Raw genomic sequence first — 13,706 nt, 5'->3', positions numbered from 1 at the left:
AAGTTTTGATAATTTCTCAAATACTCTTTTTTTCTTTGTTATAACATATTTTCTCCAGATGCTGGAATAACTTCCAGAACTGTGTAAACAGCCTGGTTTGTGTTTTCCGCACACAGAAGCCGTGCGAGGCCGCGTCTCTGCCCATCTCTCGGTGTTTGCTCCGCTTGTTCCTGAGCCTCTTGCTCACCCGTGTGGGTTCATCACCCAAACCTGGGCTGTCCCTGCTGTTCCCAGGGTTGTGTCACAGCTGGTGTGAACCCTGTGCCAGTGGCTCCAGTCCGCAGAGTTTCATGTCTTAAGTTTTTTTGGGAGGATGCTCTTGTAGCTTGCTGAGTCCAGCACAGCTTAATGAAAATATCTTTGCCATCCCTGTCTTCAAACAACTTATTCTCTACTGACATTTAGTAGAGGGAAATTGAGAGCCCAGCGGGCTTTAGTGAGATTCTGTTAATGAATATTTGAAAGCTTTTTTAAGACCTCTGACCAAGGAATTTAAAATATATTTTTAAAATACTTTCTCATTGTTCTGAATCATAATACTTCTTTTGGTACCTATCCATATTCCCAAATAGTCCGTCTCAGTTTTGTCCGTGCTCATCAGTTTCTCATCCTCAGGACTTTCCCTCACCAAACAACTTTCCCGAGTCGTTCCCCGATTCTCCCCCTGCTGATAACGGCGTCTGTAATTTCGGAAGAGTTCAGGTCCTGGTGTCCGTTGGTCTTCCCTGAACCTAAAGCTCTACAAGTGATCCTGGGTTGAGGGAGGAGGTGAGAATTCTGTCGGTACGGCCAGATTAAAATATATTTTTGCTCTTATTTAAAGCACTTTAATAATCTGTTGGTGGTGGTCTTTTTTTTTTTAATTGCAAAATACATCATTTGCATTTCACATCCAGAAATAAGCTTCTAATCTATTTGGCTTTTCTCCCACGTTTGTTCTAGGAAATCAAGTTTCATTCTTTACCTCGTCTGTTCTGTTCATCATCAGGGGAAATTCTATCTCCTGTGACAGGTTGCTGTTTTTGGACAAATGTCACTACCTACCAGAGATACAGCAAATCAAGATGCCCTTATGATATCCGAGCCAGAGACCTGCCCACTGTGGCCCTTTGGAGACCCTATGCTGAATTAGTCAACGCTTGGCCTTTTCTGATGTTGGATCTGGCAATCAAAAAACGTGATTAATTCTGACTTTGGGAGCAGAGCAGTGTGGACCTACCGCTGTTTGATTCTCATTAAAAGGCAAAGGAGCAGAAGCATATATGTCACATTCCTGAAATGATTATCTGCTTTTGGTCTTTTGAACATCCTTGCAGAGACTTATCTCCAAAGCAGCTGGTGGTCACGGGCTGGTGTGTGTGGTGCCTATTGAGTCCTGAGAACCAAACGCAGTGATTTTGTTATTCCTTGTCTCTTAGAAAATAGTGCTTCACCTGACAGTGAGCTTGATTGCTCTCTAAAGAAGCAGCAGTTACCCGGTGAATGAGCAGAAATCACCTTGAGTGGAGCTCAGCCCGTAGTGGGACCAGGATCTCTATTCCCAGATGTGGTCCGGGATCTCTGGTCCCAGATGTGGTCATCTTCTCAACTTGCTTATTGCCCTTCATTTTCCTAGGGAGCTCCTAGCTCAGCACCTGCTGAGTTGGACGTTCTCAAAATGTTTCTGTCTCTTTCTTTCTTAACAGAAATAATTTGAACCTCCCATGTGTTTCTTGTACTGGGAATGTAGGTGTGTGTTTTCAGTACTGACGGGTGCTGTTCTGTCTTTTCCATATTCTGTGGATATGGTGATTGTCTTGCATGTTTTTAGAAAGAAGTTATTGTGCTCAGTGAATGCAGGTGTTTGGATGTGTAACTCCTGTTAAATTATCCTATGTGAGTAGTCACTGAGGAATATCATAAACTTAATGTGTTGCACGTTAATTATAACTTTGGTTTCCTAACGCAACGTACCTGGTTTGTGTAGCTGAAGGTTTCTTTAAATGGCTTTTGCTTAGTCACGGCAAAGATCCCTTAATCTTACTTTATGTGTTGATAGCCTAGTTTTAATTGAACAGTAACTGTTTTCCACTTGATCAACCCTGATAATTCTTATTTTAGTTAGCCACTTTTGAGCAAAGCCATTTAGCTCTTTTATTAGCCCTTAATGCGTGTTTCACGTGGAATTTTCATATTCTAGGTTGCCTTTTGCAATCACTGCTTATGTAACACACGGCGCAGCCGCGTGTAACCTTGGACTGTGCGGCATTCTGTTTATATTTATGAAACGCTGAATTTACATTATGCAACTCTGTTTACGTTTCTCCTTGTGCTTTGTTCTCATTGAGAAAAATTGTGTAGCGGTATCTAATCTGCAGGGGTTTTTTTTCATTCTTTAATGCTTAAAGCCCCCAGAGGACAGTAGTGCTGAGGTCAGTGTAGTGAAGGAGGGCTGTGGGGGTTTGGGGAGCGGGGCAGTGAGTGGTAGAAATTGGGAGTTTGGTTCAAAATTCCTGGGCTGATATTGGGCCGGGGCCTGCGCGGCCTGTTCCCCCCAGCCTTGCCCCTGCCCTACTCCAAGGCCGCCCCGGGCAAAGGCCTCGGCTGCGGCCCTGCCCGCCTCTAGCTTTTAGTGCTTTGTTTTGCTTCTTTTTTACCCTTTAATTCATCAGAGGAACACACCGGGACTGCAGACAGGCTTTTTAAAAATGTACTCCAAGAATGAGGGAACGCAGCTCCCTTTTCACATCTGTTCCCTTAAAATACATTTTTGTGCTAAAGGCTACAGTGGAAGTGTGAGCCCTAGTAGTGAACTGTGTGGTTTAATAGGAAAGCCAAATGCTTTAAATAAACCTACTTTGAAAAATGGCTTTTATAATCAACAGCAAAGTATTTTTCAAAAAGTCTGAAAGGAAAAACGCCATCAGCGTTGCAGCTCTGTATTAGTGTATAGATGCCACTGTCTCCAGGAGGTGTTGGCATGGAAACTTCACACTATAGCTCCCCGCAGTCACTGAATACGATGTTCCCTTCCCCTACAAAGTTGTCACCTATGTCTGTCTGCATAAAATGTGCATCAAAACGAAATGGAGAATTTCCACGTGGTTTTCAGAGCGATTTGTGGGGTTGTCGCAGATATTCCGTGTACCAGCATTCGCCAGACGTACTTGTGACATTATTTTGCTGTGACTTACTATTGGGCAGCAACATAAAGTCTACACATACTCTTAGAATTTATTTGCATGTTTCAACTTTGAGCTTTGCTGATTTACCAACAGTGCTAATTTAGAGATGGACTTGTGTTCTAGTAGCTCCACGGCAATACTCATCCGTTTGTAACCGCAACGTGTACGCTTGGGCGTTTCCGTGACAGGTTGGATGTATAAATAGCGGTCTTCGTCCTGCTTAGGTGCAGCAGCGAAGGCAACTTTACCGTTGCGGTTTGTGGTGTGACAAGAGAAATGGAAGCTGCAAAAAACCCCTGTTTTTTGCAATGATTCTGTCACTCTCGCTTGGCTCTGCCCTTCACAGCACTGTATTTAGCTGCAGTGGTACTCAAGCCTTCTTTTCTTTTGCCGTCACTTAGTTTTCCTTAGCAAGCAGCAGTGTGCGTGGCCTTGTTTAAACAGTTCCTTTGTCGTTAATTTAAATTAAAACTGAAGACAAGGGCCTTGTGCCTGTTTGTCTTGTAGAACCTGAATGCTATGAAGTACATGATTCCCCTTGACTGGTCCCTGTGTTGCGTGTGTCATCCTTCAGAGGCAGCTCAGCAGCACAACAAACACCAACCCGACATTTATTAGGTCATTTTGGAGAGTGGGATACATGAGGTTCTCCTAAAAGCCTCCTTGAAACAATGTAAAAGAGCATGTTCAACTCCTGAAGGGGGAAATATCCAGCTTTTGCACAAGAACAAGCTCTGGAGGTTGCCTAAAGCGTCCTTGCTATTACTTTATTTTCCTGCTTTCTAATGCACACCATTCTTTATGTGACTTTCTGTCATTTTCTCTCCGCCTGCTCTTTAGTTTGACTTTCTTCTATTTTCCACAGGCAATCCTTTCAATCTTCAATTCAGTCATCTTGGTCTCAGAGTATAGTCCAATCTTTAAAGTTTTAACGTTAAGATTAACCCTTCATTGTTGGCATATCCCTGGTAGCAGCTTTGCTTTTACTTTTTTTTTTAGACTGAGTCAATATTTATTGAAAAGGGTTTTAAATTTTAAAACGTGAAGAGGGCAAAATCAGTGAATAAATGAAGTCTCTGTAATTCTACATCTAACACAGATTTTCACCCCTTGCCAAGTTTTTCCAACATGAGCATAGCTGACAACCAGCTTCATCTGCCTGAGTGAAATACGTGTGTATTGATCCGCCCAAGTGAAATATGTTTGTATTGTTAAAGTGAAGTTCTATAGATCCGGCTCTGACAGGGAGATGGATGGACCATTTTAGTGGTAAAACATTTTTTAATGTTGAGAAACCATCTTGTCTACAAACAATAAAGCGATTTGTCGTAACAAATGGAAAATATTTTTCTTGCTGGAGATCATACCATTTGTTTTCATTTTCCATGGCATGTTTTGCTCATTATGCTGCAGGAAGCAAATCCAAAGTTTTATGAAGAACAGCTCATGATGGCAAAACAGGGAATTGAGCTGGGGGATCACGGGCCTGGGGGAGCTGCTGAGTTGCTGCGAGTTCCATGTTTGGGAAGGAGTCGGGGAGTTGGTTAATTCATGGGCAGCACAGACCTCTGCAAAGAGAGGGCTGATAGGTGATCTTGGGTTTGCTTTTAAACATTTTGCAGCATGCCATTGTTTTGCTTGGAGGGAAGAGGGTGCAAACTGAAATACGGCTAGCTGGTGGTGAATGGTGGTAGCTGTGGTAATGTCTGAGATGATTATAAGGTGTGTATCTGCCCTTGTCAAAAAGGAAAGTATAAATGTACCAAAATGTGCAACCAACTTTGCAGCAGTGGCACATGGTTGGGAAAACTTGGTTAGTGGTGGAAGGGTTTGTGTGGTTTTGGTTTGTTGGGTTTTTTTTTCCAAATTTGACATTCGATGTAAGTACAGCGATCTTGATTTGAGGCGAAGGTGAGCTTTGCATTCGGACTGACGTGGCTCTGTGCCCTGTTCCATTCTCAGGCCTCTCCAGGTGTTCTCAACAGCAGCTGGTCCCGACAGGCTGCAGAGGCTTCTGCCAGCATCGCTCCTACGGCAGGTTGATGCATTTTGTGACCTGTCGTTGACGTAATTTAAAAAGAGCGGTTGTCTGTTCCAGCTTTTGTTCCCGCTGTTGCAATACACCAGCACACGCCTGCTACTGGCCATCCCCTGGATTGGCTTTGGGAGACAAAGACTGAGTCTTTTTCCCTAAAGCTCCGAGTGTTCTGCTGTAGTACGTAACTTAAATTTATCAAGGTCACTGAACCCTATTTAATGTGCTCTCTGGGAAGATGACAGGGTACAAAACAATCTTTTGTACCCTTCTGTCAGAAGGATGAAGCAGTAATACAAGAGCTCGGTTATTTGTGTGCTGAAGGGGCCGTGGTTATCTCGTGATATGACAGATTTGCTAATGATACCTGACAGAACTATTGCAAAGAATAATTGTAAAAAAACCCTCTTCTATCAAGCAGCGCTTTTAAAAAGAAAATATTTTCTTTCTATAATACCAAGAATGTGGATTCCCATGAGACAAAATATTGAGTTCAGGTACCCAGCCAGTAGGTGTAAATTGAATAGAAAGTATTACCACTGTATTTCGAAGCAGTTTCTTGTCTGTAGAGACTCTTAACTTTTGAAATAGATCCTGTATTTTAATACTTTTTATCGATTTCCGAACAATTCCAGAAGGTAGTCATTGTCTTGCTTGGGAGATGCTGAGGCTGGATGGTTGTTGCTGAGCTGTGCCTAGAATCATGGTGCCAGTTTACACCAGCAGAAAGTCCAGGCTTGGGAAGTGTGGAATGGCTTTTCTGTCTACGTCGTTGCATTTAAAACAACCCAAGTCTTTCTGCTGCTTTCATTTTTTGGAACATTTATAGCATTGAGATGTCATTCTCATTGCGAGATGCTGCTTAATTTTTACCAGTTATTCTTGTTCATTGCTTTTTTAAGGAAAAGTCATCAACAAAGACTTGCGCCACTACTTGAGCCTGCAGTTCCAGAAGGGCTCCATAGACCATAAACTCCAGCAAGTGATCAGAGACAATCTCTACTTGAGAACCATCCCTTGTAAGTATGTAAAGATCAGCCTCATTTGACTAACCGACACGTTTTCGAGAGCTTTAAGTGCCTTCTCTCCTAATCTGGTTTATAGTTCTGCTTTGCAGCAGGAACTTCTGTAAGCGGCTTTGCTAGAGTAGTTTCATATCTTAAGTTGCAATGAAAAGGTACGGCCAATACAGACCGACAAAACAATGAAAACATCAGCATTCGAGCTTAGAGTACTCCAGGAATATCTGTGTTTTACTCATCAAAGGTTTGTCAGTTGTTGCTAGAATAACCAAAGCCACCATGGGAAGCAAGCTTTCCTTGGCGTGATCAAACAGTGCAAACACGACCTGGTATTTGTCAATGCGTTGGGGTTTTTTGCACAAAGAGGAAACCGAGCCCTCGGAGGGTCACACACATCAGACAGCAGCGCAGCTGGAAGGGGAGTTGCAGGAGGGATTGTATCCAAAAAGGGTCCCAATGACAGAAGATAGAGGGAACCGTTGTTGGCTCGTCCTGAGAAGACAGCATAAGGAGGTGGCGGTGAGAGGGAGCGCGAATCCATGGCGCAAGAAGGAGAGGAAGAAACTGCATGGACAAACTTTGGTGTCACCGCAAGAATTAATTAATCAGAGAATCTGGCTGGACCTGTCCCGTTGCTTGTGCCAGCCCTTCTGCTCTGAGCATCTGCTGGCATCTCTTGGTCCAGCCAGCGCAGGTGTTAATTCATTTGCCTTTAGCGAGGTCCCTAAAGGTCACTGCTCCCACCAGTCCCACTTTGTAGAAAGCACCGTTCAAGGTACAGAACACCCTGGCACACCAAATAGCCTGTTGTTGCTTCTCACCCTTCTGTGCCATTTAATTCCTTAATTATCACAAGATCGTCCTTTACTTTGTCTCAAAAGTTCGCTGATTAAAAAGGCTCATCACGGGTTGTATTTAAATATGCATTGCACTAAAAATGTAAAAGTTTGTTGACTAATGTTTCTGTAACTTCAGGAATTCCATTCTCAATTTAGCATCGTTATATTGAGCACACCCAAGAGTTTGCCATTTTCTTAACAGATCATAATAGTGAAAGGCATTTTTTTACTAGCAGCGCTTGTTCATGCTGCTGCCTGAAAAAATTGACATATGCCTTTAAAATGCTATTAGGTCGTAGGCAGTAATGAATCAGTGGAGTCCTTTCCAGGAAAGCTTTAATTAAGCTATTATACCTATGGGAGGCCCGTATTTATAGACGTAACACTTTGAGAATCTTTGCATTAACACAGCAATTTACTGATTACTTAGAAAAAGCTTACCTATAGCTAGGGTTTGGAGTATAGATGAATTACACTTTGAATTATAAGGTTAAAAAATAGGTTTTGTGCCCAGTTATGGATTTAGTGGCCCAAAAATCAAACGTGCTTAGTCACACTGAGCTCATTACAAATTAGTGAGTTGGTGGGAGCAGTGGGGTGAAGCAGCACCCGTACAGCTGTGTTAAAATACAGCAGTTCTTGAACAGCTCCCCGGAATCCCAGACCGCGATTGCCCGACCCAGGCGTCGGCAGCTTCCACAGAACAAGTTTTCAGTTCGCTGCCCGTAAGAAAGAATTCTCTCTAATTACCACCTCACCCAGCTTTTTGTCTTCTCCTTCCTCAGCACCAGAACTGTCATTCCTACGTAATTTATTAGCCTAGTTTTTATACATTATTGTTCACTTCCTCGCCAGTGTTGTAACTCTTCTCTTACTGGAGTGACACCAGCATTGTATAAAGATTCAGAAATACATTGTTTTTACAGAATTATACTGCAAACAGGCAGCACTGAAATATTTTACTATGTTTTCTCTGTCTTCTCAGGCACTACAAGGGCTCCCAGAGATGGGGAGGTCCCTGGCGTAGACTATAATTTCATCCCCGTTGAGCAGTTTAAAGCACTGGAAGAAAGCGGAGCCTTGCTGGAAAGCGGAACGTATGACGGTACGTTGACGACGTTTGATGGAACGGGAATAAGGACCCAGTGCTCACATCCTGTGTCTTGCTTTAAGTGTAGCTCTTTCTACCCAGGAAGTACCACTTTTCCTGGTAGAGCAGCAATGTTAAATCTATTTTTGTAGCACCTGTGAAGAGGAGTAGCAGTCTCATTTTGAATCCCTGTAGTAAATCACAAGTTGTCCTTTCAACCAGTCTTAATGCAATCTGATTATTTCCCCTATCGTGTATTTGAGGAAGCATTCCAAAAATGTTTGTCTGTGCTTGGTAGAATTTTGTTTTAATGGAATTCATAATCCATTTTGCTTAAACCTTTGAGAACAAAGCCGTGTTCTTCTCGGAACTGCGTATTGAAAGGACAGAAGGCCGGGGAAATTCTGATACACCACAGGAAAAAAAAGTATTTTGCGATGAAAAATTGAACAGCACTAGACCGAATTGTCCAAATGTTTAGCAACTTTTTTTTTTTTGCTAAATGTGGAGAAAAATATTTGTGATGAAGGTGGTGAACCCTCAGGAACTGGTTTTCTAGAGGAGTCGTGGAGATGTCATCACACAATGGGCTTTTGCTTCACTTTGGTTTGTTTTGAAGGGTTTGAGGGCAGCCAGAGAGAACTTCAGGGTTCCTCACATCCCTGAATTTACCACATTATAAACATGCCTGATTTTCACGTACATTTAACAAACATTTGATTCAGGCAACTTGAAGCGTGTACCTAGAGGATTTCTTTGGTAAGCAGTGGTTTTACTGACACTTGGATTAATTCAATTGATTCCTCCCACCACAAAAAAACCCTCCAAAGTAGAAAATGCAGTGACAGGCCCTGTACCTCTTGTTTTACATGTCTGATGCCGTCTGTTAACATCCTCCTGTCTGTGGAAATCTCCTAAGCAAATTTAGACTAAAATAGCACTGTCTTTGTTCCTTAGCTCCCCTTTATCTGGCTGTCACCACTTCAGAAGGGTTTCTTATTTATTTTTTTTTTTACGTGGTCAAACCCATATCCAGCCACCAAATGTTACCCCAGCAAGAATTCTGGGCAGCTCTCTTGCTGTGTGCTCAGTTCCCTAATAAAAATCATATGAGCAGTCAGGAGAGAGGTCAATTGCCCAAATTCCTTTCCAGAAAACAACAGATGATTCCTAGTCTTTGTGTTTTAGATTAAAATATTGCAGTAAAAATCTGTTCCTTTTTTTCCAGTACAAATCAGTTTTAGATGAAGCCGTATCAACAGATTTGTTTAGCAAGTGTATTGTCAGTATATTGTAGGACTGTAGTTTTAAAATCGATTACTTGTAACTGGTTTTATGTAAACATACTTTGTTTCTGCAGAAAATTAATTGATGTTTTGACTTTACCTTGTTTCTGTTGCTGCATATTGCTCTGCTAATCAGTTATCAGTATAGAGAGCAAGAACAATTGATTTTCACTGTTCAGCTGCTCTCAGACTGGTTCCCCAAGTGTCTTTATGGAGCATTAGTGAATTCCAGGCTCAGTCTGACTTTTTCTTTGAAAACATGGGGCAGGATAGAAATTTTGAATTAAATGTATTGTTTTCTGATGTCCAATAGCATAATTGGCAAAAAGACAAGGTAGGAATACATAAGTTTTGATTGTCACTTGGGTTTTGATAGTGCCAATGTCTTCTAAAGTTAAGTTACAGTGCAAGTCTTTCACCAAAAACACGTTATGTGGGCAATAAAATATTCACTGCCCCTGCCAGTGCTTTCAGCAAGTATCGGTGCTTTAGAAATCTGGATTTCTGTCTCATCATCAGGTAATTTTTATGGCACGCCGAAGCCTCCAGCAGAGCCCAGCCCCTTCCAGCCCGATCCAGTGGATCAAGTTCTTTTTGACAATGATTTTGATACCGAATCGCAGAGGAAAAGAACCACGTCCGTCAGCAAAATGCAAAGGATGGAGAGTTCTCTCCCCGAGGAGGAGGAAGAGGAGGAGAAGGAAACAGTTAACGGCAGCGGAGGGACAGGTTGGTTGACAAGGGGAGCAATTCCCTGAAGTGTTGCACGAATAGATAACAAGTATACAAAGAACACCCAGGCTTGCTTGACCCGCTTCCTTTTTTTTTTCTTTAAGTTTTCTTAAAGTTTGAAGGCAGTTTTCTATTCAGAATGGTGTTTTTACTCAATTTTGAAATGATCTTTTAAAAAGAAACAGCTGTTTTCCCAGCCAGATGTGCAATTGCATCATAAAACGCACTGCTCAGTAGAGAACATGTAGTGCTGGGTCTTGGCCAGCTACATGAGGAGGAAGGAAAAATTTATCCACTCTTCAAATAACAGAATCTTTTGCGGAGTATAATTCATACCCTGTAAATGGTATTGTTTAGTTTTGAGGAGATTACTGAATTTGCGTGGGGGAGATTTTAGCAAAACGATTGGTTTAAGAGGCCATGCTAGCTCATACTGTGAAATTTTCAGATGATTTTGCTTAAGGGAACTATCACACAACCTGAAACTGCCCGAAGGGGAGTTTGTGGAGAGAAATAAATCAGAATATGTTGCGACTGGACCTAATCTTGCAAACTTTGAGGCTGGCAACACCACAGCACAGTTGGGTGCGGGTCACGGGCGTCACGGTGTGATGGACGATACTGAGTTAACCTTGGGATGGAAGGGCGGAGTTCTTGCATTTAAAGTTTTCTGCAGGGAATTTTTTGGGCATTTTCCTTTTTGTGGCTGGCGGGAGGGTGTTGTTTAGTTTATTGGCAGTTTGCTTCTCCTCTACATTTCATTCTTTGAGGAATATTAGTAGGATTTGGTGACATTTCAAACGCTGTTCTCTATGTAGGAACGGCAACAAAGTGTAGTCAACTTGGATTTCTGCCAGTGTTGATTTTTCAGCGTGGGCTCAGACACATAATACGAGGTTAATTCTGTTTGGCAGGGGAAGAGCAGAGTTCAGTGTTTTCATGTCAGCTTTTCAAAGTTCACAGCTGAAAAAAAAAAAGTGGAAAAATGCACATCACATACAGGGACGTGTTTGACATCCACTCGTAGCCAGATTGAGAGGGTGGTTCTTTGTGAGAAACAACATAAACAGCTGACAAATAGTAACACTTTCCCCGAACAACTGCAGAAAACAAAGAAAAACATTCAGATTCTCCTGACTGGATGAAACCTGTTCCCAGCTACAACCAGACAAGCAGCTCCATGGACTTCAGAAATTACTTGTCAAGGGATGAGACCCTGGAACCGCTGCCCAAGAACTGGGAGATGGCTTACACCGACACGGGCATGATCTACTTCATTGAGTGAGTAAATCCACACCACGGAGGGTTCCTGCGCCCTTCCGAGAAGTGCTGCTGGGCTGCAGTCCGAGAACCTGCTTGCTGCTCTTGTATCTCTCGTTCCTCTGCTCCTACTGCTTCTATTTCTCTCTTGAATTTAATATATTCCTACCGTTTCATTCCTTACTGGTAATCATCTATGCTGCATGCTGCCATTGCACAGGAAAACCTTGTGGTTCCACGTGCAAAGTCAGCTTGTATATAATATGAGGCGTTTTTTCATCTCACAAAATACAAAGCTGGGTGGATGTTGCCAGGCGAGGTATAACAAATTTCTCTGAAATTTGAGAGCTTGTTTATTCTTTGCTGCTTGTGTTCCTTGGCTGAGAATGCGCGCTTGAAAATACAGACAGCACAGATTAAAGCCCAGGATTGGGAAGCAGCTCTTATATGCACATGTGAAACAGCCTCATTTATTGATTTCTAAAGGAAACAAAAACCTCACTGTGAGTTAAGCATAAGAGGCTAAAAATGTTTTTTTCCTTTCAGGTAGAAACAGCTGATATTCCCATATGAGCTCTTGGGGGCAGGGGAGCGTGTTTGTGCCTCTAACATTTCCCATCTGTCCTGGAGAGTCTCCAGGGCGCTTGTACCTCTGAGCATCATTGTTGCCTTTTTTTAGCATTTTATGATGTGGCCGAGGCTCAAATAAAGGTTACATTACGTAAAGGCTACGTTTTGCACATGGTGGTAGATATTTAAAAGTTAAGGTAAAGCAAAGCTGGTGCAATCGGAGGGAGTTCCCTCCTCTGATGGGCTGTGTTCTGCTCCACAGTCACAACACCAAGACAACCACGTGGCTTGATCCGCGGCTCTGTAAGAAAGCCAAGGCTCCTGAAGACTGTGAAGATGGAGGTGAGATGTTCCGAATCCATTTGTCACCTGTGACTGGTACATGTCTGAGTTTGTCACAGCTGGGTACGATCCATTACTGCGCCAGTAGAAGCTTCTTCCCGACACACGCAACTGGAGCAGGCAGCGGATTGCGGTGTCCCTGGTTTGGTGGCAGTAGGAGTTTACATCAGACTGGGAAAGTCCGTAGTATATTTTCCCTGGAGTAACAGAATCTGACTGAATTCTGGGTTTATCTGTGTTCCTGAGATGGGAACGAGATTTTTTTTTTTTTTTTTTTTTCCCCAGTAACTGTGATTGCTCAGGAGGGAGCTGCACATGTTAGTGACGATGTCACTGGAAATTGTCACCAGGTGGAATATGGCAGGAGGAAAAGGTCCATAAGTGCTAGAATACAGGAGTAATGAAGAAGACAGAGCATACTGCTAGTTTATTGCATATATTGCTAATGGTACCTATTGCATGTGACATGATATAATATTTAAACGCGTAAGTAGGGGGAACAATCCGACTCCACCTCTTCACGCTGTTGCTTCAAGACTTACAGGTCAGGTTCATGACTGGCCTACAGACAATTCCTGCCACCGTTTCCTACATACTCATGCAGTTTAATCCGCTAGAAAAGAGTACCAAATAGTTCGTGTCTTTGGCAAATGCCTGACATGTTACAAAAGCTGATGCAGATTCAGAATAGCCAGTTGTCTTCCTAAATAGCGCAGCCTAACAATTAAGAATTCATAATGAATCCAGCTGGAGCAATGGACGCATACTGCTGCTTGTTAAACATATGTGCAGCTCGCCACAGGATAAAAACAGCACTTTAAACAGAGAGATGCAGGATATCCAAATGATCAACATTTAAATGAATAGACCCACTGGGTCTTTTGTCAAACCCTGTGGAGCGGTGCTGGTATTAATAATTGGTAACATGCTGTCATACACTAGAAAAATTCCTGTTGCCATCGAACTTAGGGCAGCCTCAAACGAGATTACGTAGCAATTTTATCCTTCAAATGTCTACCTACCTGACTGTATCCATTATTCTAATATTTAAGTTTCCATGGTCAGCATAACTAGAACAGTAAAGCTAAATTCTGATATTTGCAGATAGTTTTTCACCGTCATGGAGAATTTTGTTCTTTTTGCTTGCAGAACTTCCTTACGGATGGGAAAAAATAGAAGACCCTCAGTACGGAACATATTATGTTGAGTAAGTGCTAATTATTAATTTGACATAGTTATAAATTGAGCAGAAAATAATGAAGCTCTTGACATGCAGTATGTATATGTGCTGACTCACTGGAATATGTTTCTTTTCTTTTGGGGAGGGAAAGCAAGTAGCAAACAAAGTCATTTATTAATGGCAATG

At 42.3% G+C, this 13,706-nt stretch overlaps 1 protein-coding gene across 2 annotated transcripts in view; it reads left to right on the top strand.

Moving 5' to 3' along the window:
- The window catches only part of MAGI3 (membrane associated guanylate kinase, WW and PDZ domain containing 3), a 60,809-nt gene that overhangs the window by 23,784 nt on the left and 23,319 nt on the right, over positions 1–13,706 (top strand). For both annotated transcript variants that reach the window (XM_065649705.1, XM_065649706.1), the window contains exons 2-7: positions 6,102–6,218; positions 8,046–8,165; positions 9,956–10,165; positions 11,275–11,449; positions 12,261–12,340; positions 13,490–13,547. In XM_065649705.1, the coding sequence (XP_065505777.1) occupies positions 6,102–6,218; positions 8,046–8,165; positions 9,956–10,165; positions 11,275–11,449; positions 12,261–12,340; positions 13,490–13,547 (760 nt within the window). The remainder of the gene's footprint in view (positions 1–6,101; positions 6,219–8,045; positions 8,166–9,955; positions 10,166–11,274; positions 11,450–12,260; positions 12,341–13,489; positions 13,548–13,706) is intronic.

The sequence above is a fragment of the Caloenas nicobarica genome, chromosome 21, assembly GCF_036013445.1.
Source record: "Caloenas nicobarica isolate bCalNic1 chromosome 21, bCalNic1.hap1, whole genome shotgun sequence".
NCBI classification, from domain to species: domain Eukaryota; kingdom Metazoa; phylum Chordata; class Aves; order Columbiformes; family Columbidae; genus Caloenas; species Caloenas nicobarica.
The sequence above is the reverse complement of the archived record's forward strand: the minus strand, read 5'-3'. Positions and strand labels throughout refer to the sequence as shown.